An 18,579-nucleotide genomic window follows, 5' to 3' on the forward strand; every position below is an offset into this window, starting at 1 on the left:
GTCTCCCTCCCCACCGTGGACAGGAACTGCAAGATAAAAGATTTGCATAACAGATAGGCAGCAGTATAAGTAAGAGTAACCTACCCTAAAGCCTCAGTTCAGTTTCCTGTCCCGGACGGGATGCGGAGGGAGAGGTCTCCAGGGTGCTATCCACGGCAGGCGTTCGGGGGCAGCGGCTAGCAGGACTCTAGGAAACAAGCTGGGCAGTGAAACAGCCAGAGTCCTGCAGCGTGTGGGAGGCTTCTCCGACGGAGGCAGCAGACATATACGCGCATGCGCGCGAAGAAGGAGGAAGTTCCGGGTCAACCCGGAAGTAGTCACGCAAGTGCGTCCAGCGTGACTCAGAAGACGCGGCAGGGGCTGCGGCGGTGATGGTGAATCAGCTGCAGCTGATTCACTCAGGTATTTTATTGGGGGCAATGTTTGTTGTCGGCAGGTGCCGCAGCTGGGCGCTAAGGATCATTAATTATGTAAAGCAGCAGGTCCGCCCCTCAGGTGATGTCAGAACCCTCAGGGTTATATATGCTAAAAGATCCCTTTCTCACTCTGTTTGTTTGTGAGCATGGAGGACGCAGCTGGGTCAGCTCCTGCGCAGTCTGCCAGGCCTGCCCAAGACCCCTCTCTGGCAAGTACTTATGTTATCATGCTGGACATATACATATATATATATATATATATATATAGAGGGGATACTAATGGAAGTATTTGTCTATTTGTTTTTTATAGCCTGAAAAACATGAAAAACATGACAAAACGGATAAAGCAGCTACTGGGCAATCTAGTCATGGATCCAGTGGGTCTAGCAAATCTGGGAAGAAATGTGCCATTTGTTTTAGTCGTTTGTCATCCTCATCTTCAAAGAAGCTTTGTCAGGACTGTACTAATAAGCTAGTAAAGGATGAATCCCCGGTTATATTTAAGGATCTGATGGGCTGGATGAGGGCAGAAATGTCTACTGCCATTAAGGAAATTAAGGATTCTGCTATTTCGGCTCAAACCACAGCTCCTAGCTCTGCGGATATGCCTGGCCCCAGCAGTATGCTTCCTATTGTGCCCAATATCAATGCTGCACCTCCTCTAGTCCCAACTCCGCATACAGAGCCGGCAGGGGCAAGCGGTAATAGAGATAGTGATGCAGAAGGTTCAGAACTTTCAGAAGGAGAAATTTCTGAATTAGAGGAGATACCTGAAGGGGAAGGAATAGAGGGTACAGATAGGCCTCAGAAGTTTGCCTTTTCCCCTGACTTAATGAAGGACCTTTTGTCCTCCATGCATGAAATTATGGGCATAAAATCTGAACAGAAACCATTAACTCCCCTGGATCAGATGTATGAAGGTTTGGCGGACCCCCAGTCACATTATATTCCGGTCCATTCTACTTTAAAAGCTATGATTAAGAAGGAATGGGATAATCCTGAGAAGCGGGCCTTTTGGCCTAAGTCCTTATCCAGGCGTTATCCCTTTTCTCCTGAAGACCAGGAATGCTGGGGTCCTCCGCCAAAGCTGGATCCATCTTTTTCTAGGGTGTCTAGAAGATCTGACTTATTGTTTGAGGATTTCGGGAATCTTAAAGACCCGATAGATAAAAAGATGGATAACGTTTTGAGGCGAGCCTGGGAATCTTCCTCATTAACCTTCAAACCAGCAATAGCATCTACAGCAGTTAGTAGATCCTTAAAAACATGGCTTTCAGACTTACAATTTAAAATCGCTAATGGAGCCTCTAGAGAAGAAATGCTCGGGGACTTCCCAAAAATTATGAATGCATCTAATTATATGGTTGATGCGTCGGATGATACCGTAAAGCTGACTGCTAGGACCACAGCGTTAGTTAACTCTGCTAGAAGAGGTGTATGGGTTAAGACCTGGAACGGAGATATCTCGTCCAAATCTAAACTTTGTGGTATCCCTTGTGAAGGAAAGCTTTTGTTCGGGTCTAGATTGGATGACACTCTAGATCGTACAGCAGACAGTAAGAAAAATTTTCCTAGGAAGCGGCCATTTCAGAATAGACGGCCATTTCGGGCCCCCTCAAAAAATGAGCCGGAAAACAAGTCTTCCAGAAATAAGAGATGGGCCCCTTATAGACAACAAAAACCGCGTTTTGGCACCACTAGTGCCAAAAAGACAGACAAACAATGACGCCATCATTCCGGTGGGGAGAGTGTCACATTTTTTCGAAAAATGGCAACAACTTCTTCAGAACCAGTGGCTACTAAATATCGTGCTAGAAGGTTACAGAATAGAATTCACTCAACCCCCCCCTCACAACTTTGTCCTAACTCCTTGCCCAAGAAATCAATCCATAAGAATTGCACTCCAAGCAGAAGTGAGGTCACTCCTTCAAAAAAGAGTAATACGAGAGGTTCCAAGAGTTCAAAGGGAACAGGGGTTTTACTCCCCAGTCTTTCTGGTAAAAAAACCTCAGGGGGATTATCGATTTATTCTAAATCTAAAGACTCTGAATCTAATTGTAAAATACAGAAAGTTCAGAATGGACAACATTCGATCTGTGATTCATCTCTTACAGAGCAACGATTATTTAGCAACCATAGACCTAAAGGATGCTTACCTACATCTACCAATCCACCTCTCTTCTCAACAGTATCTGAGGTTTGCCGTGTGGATGGAAGGGAAGGTAAGACACTTTCAATTTATTGCCTTACCTTTTGGATTATCTTCAGCTCCATGGTTATTTACTAAGGTTACAGCTGAAATTTTAGCCCTTCTTAGGTTAGAGGGGGTTAATATTGTTGGTTACCTAGACGACTTCCTATTATGGGGTGCTTCCGCCAGCTCTGTTAGTTCTCAGCTTTCTAAAACTATATGCCTTCTCCAGGACCTAGGGTGGATAATTAATTGGAATAAATCTTCCCTAAACCCTTCTCAGCGACTAGAATTCCTGGGTTTCTGTATTTCCACCAGAGAAGAAAGATTGTTTTTACCTGATAGGAAGATCAATACTATTTTTAATAATGTTTTGTCTTTTCAGAAATCAAGGAGCATATCTTTAAGGAAAGCTATGGCAGTGCTAGGCATTCTGACTTCCTCCTTCCCGGCAGTACAATGGGGCCAGTTCCACTCAAGATTTCTCCAGTCGTGGATTCTAAGGTCATGGAACAGGTCTCTAGCGTCTCTAGACAAAAAGCTCATCATTCCACAGAATATAAAGGCCTCTCTTCTGTGGTGGCAGAAAGCAGTACACCTTTCCCCAGGTCGTCTGTGGAATTATCCACAACAAGTTACAATTACAACCGATGCCAGCTTGTGGGGTTGGGGAGCCCACTTCAACTCTCAACCAGCTCAGGGGAAATGGAGTGTTGCAGAGAGGTCACAATCTTCAAACAGCAGAGAACTGGAAGCAGTATGGCAAGCATTGTGTCATTTCAACCATCAGATCACAGACTGCCATGTCAAAATAGAGACAGACAACAGGAGTGTGGTAGCCTTCTTAAACAGGCAGGGAGGCACGAGGAGTCAAAGCTTATGGGAAACGACAGCGAGAATCCTTTTTTGGGCAGAAAAGAATCTCAGATCTCTAACAGCAATACACTTGAAGGGTACATCGAACCAGGTGGCAGATTACCTAAGCAGAAAAAAACTGGATCCGAACGAGTGGTCTCTGGATCAGGAGATATTCCACCAGGTGGCATTACAGTGGGGATATCCAGAAGTAGACCTTTTTGCAAGAAGGGGAAATGCAAAGTGTCATCAGTTCTGTGCTCTGTTTCCAAAGGATCTCCCATGGAAGTTGGACGCCTTTACGGTGGATTGGGGGATTGCAAGGATGTATGCCTTTCCGCCAATACCACTTTTATCAAGAGTGATAAAGAAGATTGTCCAGGATCAGGCCCGAGTAATCCTAATAGCTCCACTTTGGCCGAAGAGGCCATGGTTCACATATCTGAAAAAATTAGCAGTTTCAGATCCAATTGTTTTTCCTCTTCTTCCACACCTAATATCGCAGGGTCCAGTCCAGCATCCGGATCTGGCAAGACTACACCTTTCAGCTTGGAACTTGAATGGGGCATGCTGAAAGCAAAAGGGTTCTCAGATGGCCTATCAGAGACTTTGATACAGAGTAGGAAGAAAGTAACGCGTACAATATATCAAAAAGCCTGGAGGGTATTTAGTGAGTGGTGTTTAGAAAGATCTTGTGACAGGGATTCGCTTACATCAGTTTTGGAATTCCTGCAATGCGGATATAAGAAAGGCCTAAGTATAAGTACACTTAAGGTTCAGGTGTCCGCCATCAGTGTTTATCTAGAAAAACGTCTTGCTCAGGAAGATTTAGTGATACGTTTTTTTCAAGCCTTAAAAAGACTAAAACCTATAATAAGAAGCAGAGTTCCTGCTTGGGACTTAAATACTGTATTACAGGGGTTATGTGAGTCCCCTTTTGAACCTTTAACGGAAATTTCAGACAAATTCCTCACTTTAAAGACAGCCTTCCTATTGGCAATTACGTCAGCTAGAAGAATAAGTGAGCTTCAGTCATTATCAATTAAAGAACCTTACTGTATCATCTCGGAAGATAGAATTACGCTTCGCCCTGATGCGGCTTTTCTACCAAAGGTAGTCTCCTCTTTCCACAGGAATCAGGAAATTTTCTTACCTTCCTTCTGTGAGAATCCTACCAATGATAAGGAGAAGAAATTGCATTGTCTCGATGTCAGGAGATGCCTGTTACATTACCTGAATAGAACAGCTCACTGGAGGAAAACAGAGACTATGGCCTCGATTCATCATTGTCTTTGAGATAACTTTTTCCAGTTTGTTAAATTACCGAATTCGAAGTTTAGCGATTTCTAGTTGTATTCATCAAGGTTTTTCGGCATTCGGTGTGAATTCGATAACAATTCGGTAACCATTCGGTAACGTGTCGATATTTCCATTTTACAGCGGTAATTTAACACAAGGCCATAAGATTCCCATGGAATTGTGGGTAAAAGGCAGTCCTTTGAGCACTACGTAGCAACATTCTGAAAAGGGCTTAACACCTGGACCAGGATTCTGGAAGTGGTTGGGACAATCCCACAATTTGATAGGAGCCTTTTCTAAAAAATTATAGTGCAGCTAGCAAAATTAGTTAACCCTGGCACTGCCTGTGTTCTCTTACAAGATGATTCAAGAGAAATGCAGATGTCGTGTTATAGCAAATAAATCTATTCTCTTACAAATTGATATGGTTCTAGACCTTATTCGTGCCCTTCTGCGCCTTTTAATCACTCTCAGCTGATACATAACCACTTCAAATGGCTCCATCTTCTCTGTCAGCAATGATCTGACAGGAATAACGACAGAGCAGTGAAGGAGATAACTAATCCTAAGTGTAACGCTAAACCACGCCCACTTTCTTTTTCATGAATTGCACTTTCTTCCGTTTTAGCGAATCGTTACCGAATCGTTAACGAATGTTCGCTAACAGCTGTAGATAACTTTGATGAATCCTGAAATGAAGTTAACAAATTCGGTATTTTACCAAACTGTTGTTAACAAATTTGCTAAGTGTTGATGAATCGAGGCCTATGTTTACTCTATTTGCCGGAAAATTCAGAGGAAACAAGGCTTCAAAGGCAACATTGGCACGATGGATAAAGCAGACAATTACTTCAGCATATCAGACGCAGGGGAAACAGTTGAAATGTCCCATCAGAGCACATTCCACAAGAGGAATATCAACTTCCTGGGCAGAGAGGGCAGGGGCTTCTATAGATCAGATCTGCAGAGCTGCTACCTGGTCGAATCAGAATACCTTTGTAAAACACTATCGCCTGAATGTATCGGCGGGAACAGACCTTTCTTTTGGAAGGAAGGTGTTGCAGGCAGTGGTCCCTCCCTAAGACTAATATCTTGTATCTTGCAGTTCCTGTCCACGGTGGGGAGGGAGACAGGTCTCATCCAGGGGTGCTGTCCTTCTGACTACTGGAAAAGACGTTACCGTAAGTAAAGTTGTCTTTTTCTTTCTTTTTTTAACGCATGCGCCGTTTCCATTCTATCACAGTGCGATGAAAATGGTGCACCAAACGCAGGGCTACATAACGCCCAAGTTATAGTCTTTCAATGCGTTGGATTAGGGGCACGTTATGCGACCCACATCAAACGCAACGTTTTACTGCGTAAGAGCCCTAAAATCGAATTTTTTTTCCTCTTGTAGCCACTGGGGGCCCCCTTCAGGCTCTGGGGCAATTGCCTCCTTTGCCTCTATGGTAGCGCCGGCCCTGCTTGTTGCTTGGAGTAAGCAGATCTTTTTTAAGTGTAAGTGTTTGGATATTTCTTCCCTCACTTCATTTGATCTGGTGAAGTCACTTCTGCTAGTGGCAATAACGAATTCACCTGTAAATTAAACCACCTATTACTATTTTGTATGCCTACATAAGTTATGTGTTACCATCCACTCACATAGCCCCCCAGGCACAACATCATCCCGCCCGATAACAGAGCTTATAAAGGAGGGGGAACTCCCTGGCATTTATCATTACTCAGACCTTCCCCTGCCCTGGAGATAGTAGGGCTACCAGCGAATGGATTACACTTCTGTGATGACGAAATAATGCAGTCCCAGAATCTCACTTACCTTTGACCATAACAAACTGTTCTGCCTTTGTTTTTTTTTTGTTCCAGGGCAGAGAAAGATGCCATAGAATCTGACAATGAGTAAGTACTGTGTTTTACTTCTTATATTTGTCCCTTCCTGCTTGCCTTATATTTCCTCTCTGTCTGATGCTCCTCCCAGGAGGAGAGAGCCACTCCCATCAGAGCCTGCCCCAGAGGAACTTACATCCTACTGTCCTTAACACATTGATTTATCGTTGACCATCCCTACTAAGAACAACTTAGCCTAAGGACAATCTAAATTGAGTATGCAGCTATAGTCTGCAGTGCTGTACAGAAATCACTGAACCCTTTACAACAATCTATACATCAGGAGCTTACACTCTAAATTCCTCACCCCAGTCACACACTGTGGATAGTGTTAATGTTAGTAGTAGTAGCCAGGCCCGGGCTGAGGTCCGAGGCTGGGCCCGTGTGTGTCCCTCCTGAGTGCCTCCCCAGCCTGGCCTTTGTAGACTATGCAGAGCGGAGCTTTGTAGAAGTGCTACTTACCTCACGTGTCTCCGCGTCGGGGTACCTCTTCAGCCTGTTGCAGGCTCGCTGCATCTCCTCTATGGCTGCCTCTAGTGGTGAGTGACTCTCATTACATGTATCATAAAGGGATCTGCATGTTGTGGGGCTGGGGGAACATCTAGCTACTAGGGATAATCAATGACATGCAAATACTAAAGTATGCATATTTTTATGCAAATATATGCAGCTTGAAAAAGGACCAATCAATTTAAACCTGGGTGGGACTTGATTGGTCCATATTCAAACTGCATACATTTGCATCAACTCCTAAAACTTTGCATCCCTTTGATCCTTACTGGCTACCTATACAAGGTTGGGGTACCTATCTCTAATACTGGGAACACGTCTGGCTATCTATACTGAAGGAAGGGGACCTATATAATATCTGCTCCCCACACTGGGACGGCACAACTGGCAGTGGATTTGGAATCCCGCCGCTAGTGCTTCTGGGTAATCTTGCCCCGGCCCTGGTAGTAGTATAGGTTTCACTCGCTGTGTGTTAGTGTGCAGCGGTAATTTGTGAACTGGTTAGAGAGGAGTGTTTGTGTTTCTCTCTACAGGAGGCTGTCATGGATCCTGGAGGAGGATGAAGATGAGGCAGAGTAAGGCCATTTATCCCTCACATCGTGCTGTCTCTATGGAGGCTGGTCCTGTTGTCACACCGTAATATTCATTTCATGCGCACATTTACCTGTACACAGCACTGAAAATACTTCCTCAGCATGTTACAGAGAACACTACGGCTGGGGGAAACTTGAAACGCGCGTGCGATTTGCGGAATGTGAAATCAAACGTAATGCTTTTCAATGCGGTGCGCGGGTTTGTTCACAAGTCCACAATTTTTCGGACACAATACACACGCAATTAAAAAACGGATTCCCCGCCACATAAATTCACAACGTACATTTGATTCCTACGGACCGCTGGCAGGTGCTGGCAGTCTATGTCTATGGTGGCTGACATGCATGGAAATGTGCACAAAATTCGAAAAATCATCTGTGTAAGACCTCTTTGACCCTATCCTAGTACTTCCTGTGCCTCCAGGGGCTCAAATCACAATCCTTGTCATGGTCCTTGTCATGCTCGTACAGAGATAGTGACAGTGTCCTTGTCATGGTCCTTGTCATGCTCGTACAGAGGTAGTGACAGTGTCCTTGTTATGCTCGTACAGAGGTAGTGACAGTGTCCTTGTCATGGTCGTACAGAGGTAGTGACAGTGTCCTTGTCATGGTCCTTGTCATGGTCGTACAGAGGTAGTGACAGTGTCCTTGTCATGGTACTTGTCATGGTCGTACAGAGGTAGTGACAGTGTCCTTGTCATGGTCCTTGTCATGGTCGTACAGAGGTAGTGACAGTGTCCTTGTCATGGTCCTTGTCATGGTCGTACAGAGGTAGTGACAGTGTCCTTGTCATGGTCGTACAGAGGTAGTGACAGTGTCCTTGTCATGCTTGTGCAGAGGTAGTGACAATATGAATTATTTCCTCTCTATGGCCATTGGCCAGGCTACAGATGTCAGTATAATACAGCAGTAGTGACAGTGTTACACAGGTGTCAGTGGTAATACAGAGGTAGTGACAGTGTTACACAGGTGTCAGTGGTAATACAGAGGTAGTGACAGTGTTACACAGGTGTCAGTGGTAATACAGAGGTAGTGACAGTGTTACACAGGTGTTAGTGATAATACAGCAGTAGTGACAGTGTTACACAGGTGTCAGTGGTAATACAGAGGTAGTGACAGTGTTACACCGTGTCAGTGGTAATACAGAGGTAGTGACAGTGTTACACAGATGTCAGTGGTAATACAGAGGCAGTGACAGTGTTACACAGGTGTTAGTGATAATACAGCAGTAGTGACAGTGTTACACAGATGTTAGTGATAATACAGCAGTAGTGACAGTGTTACACAGGTGTTAGTGATAATACAGCAGTAGTGACAGTGTTACACCTTGTCAGTGGTAATACAGAGGTAGTGACAGTGTTACACAGGTGTTAGTGATAATACAGCAGTAGTGACAGTGTTACACAGGTGTCAGTGATAATACAGAGGTAGTGACAGTGTTACACAGATGTCAGTTGTAATACAGAGGTAGTGACAGTGTTACACAGATGTCAGTGGTAATACAGAGGCAGTGACAGTGTTACACAGGTGTTAGTGATAATACAGCAGTAGTGACAGTGTTACACCTTGTCAGTGGTAATACAGAGGTAGTGACAGTGTTACACAGATGTCAGTGGTAATACAGAGGTAGTGACAGTGTTACACAAATGTCAGTGGTAATACAGAGGTAGTGACAGTGTTACACAGGTGTTAGTGATAATACAGCAGTAGTGACAGTGTTACACAGGTGTAGTGGTAATACAGAGGTAGTGACCGTGTTACACAGATGTCAGTGGTAATACAGAGGTAGTGACAGTGTTACACAGATGTCAGTGGTAATACAGAGGTAGTGACAGTGTTACACAGGTGTTAGTGATAATACAGCAGTAGTGACAGTGTTACACAGATGTCAGTGGTAATACAGAGGTAGTGACAGTGTTACACAGGTGTCAGTGGTAATACAGAGGTAGTGACAGTGTTACACAGGTGTCAGTGGTAATACAGAGGTAGTGACAGTGTTACACAGGTGTCAGTGGTAATACAGAGGTAGTGACAGTGTTACACAGATGTCAGTGGTAATACAGAGGTAGTGACAGTGTTACACAGGTGTTAGTGATAATACAGCAGTAGTGACAGTGTTACACAGGTGTCAGTGGTAATACAGAGGTAGTGACAGTGTTACACAGATGTCAGTGGTAATACAGAGGTAGTGACAGTGTTACACAGATGTCAGTGGTAATACAGAGGTAGTGACAGTGTTACACAGGTGTTAGTGATAATACAGCAGTAGTGACAGTGTTACACAGGTGTCAGTGGTAATACAGAGGTAGTGACAGTGTTACACAGATGTCAGTGGTAATACAGAGGTAGTGACAGTGTTACACAGATGTCAGTGGTAATACAGAGGCAGTGACAGTGTTACACAGGTGTTAGTGATAATACAGCAGTAGTGACAGTGTTACACAGGTGTTAGTGATAATACAGCAGTAGTGACAGTGTTCCACAGGTGTCAGTGGTAATACAGAGGTAGTGACAGTGTTACACCTTGTCAGTGGTAATACAGAGGTAGTGACAGTGTTACACAGATGTCAGTGGTAATACAGAGGTAGTGACAGTGTTACACAGATGTCAGTGGTAATACAGAGGTAGTGACCGTGTTACACAGATGTCAGTGGTAATACAGAGGTAGTGACAGTGTTACACAGGTGTCAGTGGTAATACAGAGGTAGTGACAGTGTTACACAGATGTCAGTGGTAATACAGAGGTAGTGACAGTGTTACACAGATGTCAGTGGTAATACAGAGGTAGTGACAGTGTTACACAGGTGTTAGTGATAATACAGCAGTAGTGACAGTGTTACACAGGTGTCAGTGGTAATACAGAGGTAGTGACAGTGTTACACAGATGTCAGTGGTAATACAGAGGTAGTGACAGTGTTACACAGATGTCAGTGGTAATACAGAGGTAGTGACAGTGTTACACAGGTGTTAGTGATAATACAGCAGTAGTGACAGTGTTACACAGGTGTCAGTGGTAATACAGAGGTAGTGACAGTGTTACACAGATGTCAGTGGTAATACAGAGGTAGTGACAGTGTTACACAGGTGTCAGTGGTAATACAGAGGTAGTGACAGTGTTACACAGGTGTCAGTGGTAATACAGAGGTAGTGACAGTGTTACACAGGTGTTAGTGATAATACAGCAGTAGTGACAGTGTTACACAGGTGTTAGTGATAATACAGCAGTAGTGACAGTGTTCCACAGGTGTCAGTGGTAATACAGAGGTAGTGACAGTGTTACACCTTGTCAGTGGTAATACAGAGGTAGTGACAGTGTTACACAGATGTCAGTGGTAATACAGAGGTAGTGACAGTGTTACACAGATGTCAGTGGTAATACAGAGGTAGTGACAGTGTTACACAGGTGTCAGTGGTAATACAGAGGTAGTGACAGTGTTACACAGATGTCAGTGGTAATACAGAGGTAGTGACAGTGTTACACAGATGTCAGTGGTAATACAGAGGTAGTGACAGTGTTACACAGATGTCAGTGGTAATACAGAGGTAGTGACCGTGTTACACAGATGTCAGTGGTAATACAGAGGTAGTGACAGTGTTACACAGGTGTCAGTGGTAATACAGAGGTAGTGACAGTGTTACACAGATGTCAGTGGTAATACAGAGGTAGTGACAGTGTTACACAGATGTCAGTGGTAATACAGAGGTAGTGACAGTGTTACACAGGTGTTAGTGATAATACAGCAGTAGTGACAGTGTTACACAGGTGTCAGTGGTAATACAGAGGTAGTGACAGTGTTACACAGATGTCAGTGGTAATACAGAGGTAGTGACAGTGTTACACAGATGTCAGTGGTAATACAGAGGTAGTGACAGTGTTACACAGGTGTTAGTGATAATACAGCAGTAGTGACAGTGTTACACAGGTGTCAGTGGTAATACAGAGGTAGTGACAGTGTTACACAGATGTCAGTGGTAATACAGAGGTAGTGACAGTGTTACACAGGTGTTAGTGATAATACAGCAGTAGTGACAGTGTTACACAGGTGTCAGTGGTAATACAGAGGTAGTGACAGTGTTACACAGGTGTCAGTGATAATACAGCAGTAGTGACAGTGTTACACAGGTGTCAGTGGTAATACAGAGGTAGTGACAGTGTTACACAGGTGTCAGTGGTAATACAGCAGTAGTGACAGTGTTACACAGATGTCAGTGGTAATACAGAGGTAGTGACAGTGTTACACAGATGTCAGTGGTAATACAGAGGTAGTGACAGTGTTACACAGGTGTCAGTGGTAATACAGAGGTAGTGACAGTGTTACACAGGTGTCAGTGGTAATACAGAGGTAGTGACAGTGTTACACAGGTGTTAGTGATAATACAGCAGTAGTGACAGTGTTACACAGATGTCAGTGGTAATACAGCAGTAGTGACAGTGTTCCACAGGTGTCAGTGGTAATACAGAGGTAGTGACAGTGTTACACCTTGTCAGTGGTAATACAGAGGTAGTGACAGTGTTACACAGATGTCAGTGGTAATACAGAGGTAGTGACAGTGTTACACAGGTGTCAGTGGTAATACAGAGGTAGTGACAGTGTTACACAGGTGTTAGTGATAATACAGCAGTAGTGACAGTGTTACACAGGTGTCAGTGGTAATACAGAGGTAGTGACAGTGTTACACAGATGTCAGTGGTAATACAGAGGTAGTGACAGTGTTACACAGGTGTCAGTGGTAATACAGAGGTAGTGACAGTGTTACACAGGTGTTAGTGATAATACAGCAGTAGTGACAGTGTTACACAGGTGTCAGTGGTAATACAGAGGTAGTGACAGTGTTACACAGGTGTCAGTGGTAATACAGAGGTAGTGACAGTGTTACACAGGTGTCAGTGGTAATACAGAGGTAGTGACAGTGTTACACAGGTGTTAGTGGTAATACAGAGGTAGTGACAGTGTTACACAGATGTCAGTGGTAATACAGAGGTAGTGACAGTGTTACACAGATGTCAGTGGTAATACAGAGGTAGTGACAGTGTTACACAGATGTCAGTGGTAATACAGAGGTAGTGACAGTGTTACACAGATGTCAGTGGTAATACAGAGGTAGTGACAGTGTTACACAGGTGTCAGTGGTAATACAGAGGTAGTGACAGTGTTACACAGATGTCAGTGGTAATACAGAGGTAGTGACAGTGTTACACAGGTGTCAGTGGTAATACAGAGGTAGTGACAGTGTTACACAGGTGTTAGTGATAATACAGCAGTAGTGACAGTGTTACACAGGTGTCAGTGGTAATACAGAGGTAGTGACAGTGTTACACAGATGTCAGTGGTAATACAGAGGTAGTGACAGTGTTACACAGATGTCAGTGGTAATACAGAGGTAGTGACAGTGTTACACAGGTGTCAGTGGTAATACAGTGGTAGTGACAGTGTTACACAGGTGTTAGTGATAATACAGCAGTAGTGACAGTGTTACACAGGTGTCAGTGATAATACAGAGGTAGTGACAGTGTTACACAGATGTCAGTGGTAATACAGAGGTAGTGACAGTGTTACACAGATGTCAGTGGTAATACAGAGGTAGTGACAGTGTTACACAGGTGTCAGTGGTAATACAGAGGTAGTGACAGTGTTACACAGATGTCAGTTGTAATACAGAGGTAGTGACAGTGTTACACAGGTGTCAGTGGTAATACAGAGGTAGTGACAGTGTTACACAGATGTCAGTTGTAATACAGAGGTAGTGACAGTGTTACACAGGTGTCAGTGGTAATACAGAGGTAGTGACAGTGTTACACAGATGTCAGTGGTAATACAGAGGTAGTGACAGTGTTACACAGATGTCAGTGGTAATACAGAGGTAGTGACAGTGTTACACAGGTGTCAGTGGTAATACAGTGGTAGTGACAGTGTTACACAGGTGTTAGTGATAATACAGCAGTAGTGACAGTGTTACACAGGTGTCAGTGATAATACAGAGGTAGTGACAGTGTTACACAGATGTCAGTGGTAATACAGAGGTAGTGACAGTGTTACACAGATGTCAGTGGTAATACAGAGGTAGTGACAGTGTTACACAGGTGTCAGTGGTAATACAGAGGTAGTGACAGTGTTACACAGATGTCAGTTGTAATACAGAGGTAGTGACAGTGTTACACAGGTGTCAGTGGTAAGACAGAGGTAGTGACAGTGTTACACAGGTGTCAGTGGTAATACAGAGGTAGTGACAGTGATACACAGATGTCAGTAGTAATACAGAGGTAGTGACAGTGTTACACAGATGTCAGTGGTAATACAGAGGTAGTGACAGTGTTACACAGGTGTCAGTGGTAATACAGAGGTAGTGACAGTGTTACACAGATGTCAGTTGTAATACAGAGGTAGTGACAGTGTTACACAGGTGTCAGTGGTAAGACAGAGGTAGTGACAGTGTTACACAGGTGTCAGTGGTAATACAGAGGTAGTGACAGTGTTACACAGGTGTCAGTGGTAATACAGAGGTAGTGACAGTGTTACACAGATGTCAGTGGTAATACAGAGGTAGTGACAGTGTTACACAGATGTCAGTGGTAATACAGAGGTAGTGACAGTGTTACACAGGTGTTAGTGGTAATACAGAGGTAGTGACAGTGTTACACAGATGTCAGTGGTAATACAGAGGTAGTGACAGTGTTACACAGATGTCAGTGGTAATACAGAGGTAGTGACAGTGTTACACAGATGTCAGTGGTAATACAGAGGTAGTGACAGTGTTACACAGATGTCAGTGGTAATACAGAGGTAGTGACAGTGTTACACAGGTGTCAGTGGTAATACAGAGGTAGTGACAGTGTTACACAGGTGTCAGTGGTAATACAGAGGTAGTGACAGTGTTACACAGGTGTCAGTGGTAATACAGAGGTAGTGACAGTGTTACACAGGTGTCAGTGGTAATACAGAGGTAGTGACAGTGTTATACAGGTGTCAGTGGTAATACAGAGGTAGTGACAGTGTTATACAGGTGTCAGTGGTAATACAGAGGTAGTGACAGTGTTATACAGGTGTCAGTGGTAATACAGAGGTAGTGACAGTGTTACACAGGTGTTAGTGGTAATACAGAGGTAGTGACAGTGTTATACAGGTGTCAGTGGTAATACAGAGGTAGTGACAGTGTTACACAGGTGTTAGTGATAATACAGCAGTAGTGACAGTGTTACACAGGTGTCAGTGGTAATACAGAGGTAGTGACAGTGTTACACAGGTGTCAGTGGTAATACAGAGGTAGTGACAGTGTTACACAGGTGTCAGTGGTAATACAGAGGTAGTGACAGTGTTACACAGGTGTCAGTGGTAATACAGAGGTAGTGACAGTGTTACACAGGTGTCAGTGGTAATACAGAGGTAGTGACAGTGTTACACAGGTGTTAGTGGTAATACAGAGGTAGTGACAGTGTTACACAGATGTCAGTGGTAATACAGAGGTAGTGACAGTGTTACACAGGTGTCAGTGGTAATACAGAGGTAGTGACAGTGTTACACAGGTGTCAGTGGTAATACAGAGGTAGTGACAGTGTTACACAGGTGTCAGTGGTAATACAGAGGTAGTGACAGTGTTACACAGGTGTCAGTGGTAATACAGAGGTAGTGACAGTGTTACACAGGTGTTAGTGATAATACAGCAGTAGTGACAGTGTTACACAGGTGTCAGTGGTAATACAGAGGTAGTGACAGTGTTACACAGGTGTTAGTGATAATACAGCAGTAGTGACAGTGTTACACAGGTGTCAGTGGTAATACAGAGGTAGTGACAGTGTTACACAGATGTCAGTGGTAATACAGAGGTAGTGACAGTGTTACACAGATGTCAGTGGTAATACAGAGGTAGTGACAGTGTTACACAGGTGTTAGTGATAATACAGCAGTAGTGACAGTGTTACACAGGTGTCAGTGGTAATACAGAGGTAGTGACAGTGTTACACAGGTGTCAGTGGTAATACAGAGGTAGTGACAGTGTTACACAGATGTCAGTGGTAATACAGAGGTAGTGACAGTGTTACACAGATGTCAGTGGTAATACAGAGGTAGTGACAGTGTTACACAGGTGTTAGTGATAATACAGCAGTAGTGACAGTGTTACACAGGTGTCAGTGGTAATACAGAGGTAGTGACAGTGTTACACAGATGTCAGTGGTAATACAGAGGTAGTGACAGTGTTACACAGATGTCAGTGGTAATACAGAGGCAGTGACAGTGTTACACAGGTATTAGTGATAATACAGCAGTAGTGACAGTGTTACACAGGTGTTAGTGATAATACAGCAGTAGTGACAGTGTTACACAGATGTCAGTGGTAATACAGAGGTAGTGACAGTGTTACACAGATGTCAGTGGTAATACAGAGGTAGTGACAGTGTTACACAGGTGTTAGTGATAATACAGCAGTAGTGACAGTGTTACACAGATGTCAGTGGTAATACAGAGGTAGTGACAGTGTTACACAGGTGTCAGTGGTAATACAGAGGTAGTGACAGTGTTACACCTTGTCAGTGGTAATACAGAGGTAGTGACAGTGTTACACAGATGTCAGTGGTAATACAGAGGTAGTGACAGTGTTACACAGATGTCAGTGGTAATACAGAGGTAGTGACAGTGTTACACAGATGTCAGTGGTAATACAGAGGTAGTGACAGTGTTACACCTTGTCAGTGGTAATACAGAGGTAGTGACAGTGTTACACAGGTGTCAGTGGTAATACAGAGGTAGTGACAGTGTTACACAGATGTCAGTGGTAATACAGAGGTAGTGACAGTGTTACACCTTGTCAGTGGTAATACAGAGGTAGTGACAGTGTTACACAGGTGTCAGTGGTAATACAGAGGTAGTGACAGTGTTACACAGATGTCAGTGGTAATACAGAGGTAGTGACAGTGTTACACAGGTGTTAGTGATAATACAGCAGTAGTGACAGTGTTACACAGGTGTCAGTGGTAATACAGAGGTAGTGACAGTGTTACACAGATGTCAGTGGTAATACAGAGGTAGTGACAGTGTTACACAGGTGTCAGTGGTAATACAGAGGTAGTGACAGTGTTACACAGGTGTCAGTGGTAATACAGAGGTAGTGACAGTGTTACACAGGTGTTAGTGATAATACAGCAGTAGTGACAGTGTTACACAGATGTCAGTGGTAATACAGAGGTAGTGACAGTGTTACACAGGTGTCAGTGGTAATACAGAGGTAGTGACAGTGTTACACAGGTGTCAGTGGTAATACAGAGGTAGTGACAGTGTTACACAGGTGTCAGTGGTAAGACAGAGGTAGTGACAGTGTTACACAGATGTCAGTGGTAAGACAGAGGTAGTGACAGTGTTACACAGATGTCAGTGGTAATACAGAGGTAGTGACAGTGTTACACAGGTGTCAGTGGTAATACAGAGGTAGTGACAGTGTTACACAGGTGTTAGTGGTAATACAGAGGTAGTGACAGTGTTACACAGATGTCAGTATAATACAGCAGTAGTGACAGTGTTACACAGGTGTCAGTGGTAATACAGAGGTAGTGACAGTGTTACACAGGTGTTAGTGGTAATACAGAGGTAGTGACAGTGTTACACAGATGTCAGTATAATACAGCAGTAGTGACAGTGTTACACAGGTGTCAGTGGTAATACAGAGGTAGTGACAGTGTTACACAGATGTCAGTGGTAATACAGAGGTAGTGACAGTGTTACACAGATGTCAGTGGTAATACAGAGGTAGTGACAGTGTTACTCAGGTGTCAGTGGTAATACAGAGGTAGTGACAGTGTTACACAGGTGTCAGTGGTAATACAGAGGTAGTGACAGTGTTACACAGGTGTCAGTGGTAATACAGAGGTAGTGACAGTGTTACACAGGTGTCAGTGGTAATACAGAGGTAGTGACAGTGTTACACAGATGTCAGTGGTAATACAGAGGTAGTGACAGTGTTACACAGATGTCAGTATAATACAGCAGTAGTGACAGTGTTACACAGGTGTCAGTGGTAATACAGAGGTAGTGACAGTGTTACACAGATGTCAGTGGTAATACAGAGGTAGTGACAGTGTTACACAGATGTCAGTGGTAATACAGAGGTAGTGACAGTGTTACTCAGGTGTCAGTGGTAATACAGAGGTAGTGACAGTGTTACACAGGTGTCAGTGGTAATACAGAGGTAGTGACAGTGTTACACAGGTGTCAGTGGTAATACAGAGGTAGTGACAGTGTTACACAGGTGTCAGTGGTAATACAGAGGTAGTGACAGTGTTACACAGATGTCAGTGGTAATACAGAGGCAGTGACAGTGTTACACAGATGTCAGTGGTAATACAGAGGCAGTGACAGTGTTACACAGGTGTTAGTGATAATACAGCAGTAGTGACAGTGTTACACAGGTGTCAGTGGTAATACAGAGGCAGTGACAGTGTTACACAGGTGTTAGTGATAATACAGCAGTAGTGACAGTGTTACACAGGTGTCAGTGGTAATACAGAGGCAGTGACAGTGTTACACAGGTGTTAGTGATAATACAGCAGTAGTGACAGTGTTACACAGGTGTTAGTGATAATACAGCAGTAGTGACAGTGTTACACAGATGTCAGTGGTAATACAGAGGCAGTGACAGTGTTACACAGGTGTTAGTGATAATACAGCAGTAGTGACAGTGTTACACAGGTGTTAGTGATAATACAGCAGTAGTGACAGTGTTACACAGATGTCAGTGGTAATACAGAGGTAGTGACAGTGTTACACAGGTGTCAGTGGTAATACAGAGGTAGTGACAGTGTTACACAGGTGTCAGTGGTAATACAGAGGTAGTGACAGTGTTA

At 43.8% G+C, this 18,579-nt stretch overlaps 2 protein-coding genes across 9 annotated transcripts in view; both read left to right on the forward strand.

The window, feature by feature from the left end:
* Nucleotides 1-18,579, forward strand: part of CNGB1 (cyclic nucleotide gated channel subunit beta 1) — a 166,669-nt gene that overhangs the window by 81,450 nt on the left and 66,640 nt on the right. For all 8 annotated transcript variants that reach the window (XM_068261143.1, XM_068261140.1, XM_068261144.1 and 5 more), the window contains 2 exons: nt 6,625-6,657; nt 7,689-7,730. In XM_068261143.1, coding sequence (XP_068117244.1) covers nt 6,625-6,657; nt 7,689-7,730 — 75 coding nt within the window. The remainder of the gene's footprint in view (nt 1-6,624; nt 6,658-7,688; nt 7,731-18,579) is intronic.
* On the forward strand, nt 1,971-4,919 carry LOC137537700 (uncharacterized). Its single transcript, XM_068259636.1, has 2 exons — nt 1,971-2,638; nt 2,993-4,919. The coding sequence occupies exons 1-2, from the start codon at nt 2,185-2,187 to the stop codon at nt 4,756-4,758; spliced, it is 2,220 nt and encodes a 739-aa protein (XP_068115737.1). The 5' UTR covers nt 1,971-2,184; the 3' UTR covers nt 4,759-4,919.

The sequence above is a fragment of the Hyperolius riggenbachi genome, chromosome 11 (genome assembly GCF_040937935.1).
Source record: "Hyperolius riggenbachi isolate aHypRig1 chromosome 11, aHypRig1.pri, whole genome shotgun sequence".
Classification (NCBI taxonomy): Eukaryota; Metazoa; Chordata; class Amphibia; order Anura; family Hyperoliidae; genus Hyperolius; species Hyperolius riggenbachi.

Bases quoted from the DNA above. Each gene is read 5' to 3' on its own strand.
- LOC137537700 (XM_068259636.1), top strand. From the start codon at position 2,185: ATGGCAACAACTTCTTCAGAACCAGTGGCTACTAAATATCGTGCTAGA. The intron at 2,639-2,992 runs GTAAGACACTTT...TTGTCTTTTCAG, and splicing joins CCGTGTGGATGGAAGGGAAG to AAATCAAGGAGCATATCTTT.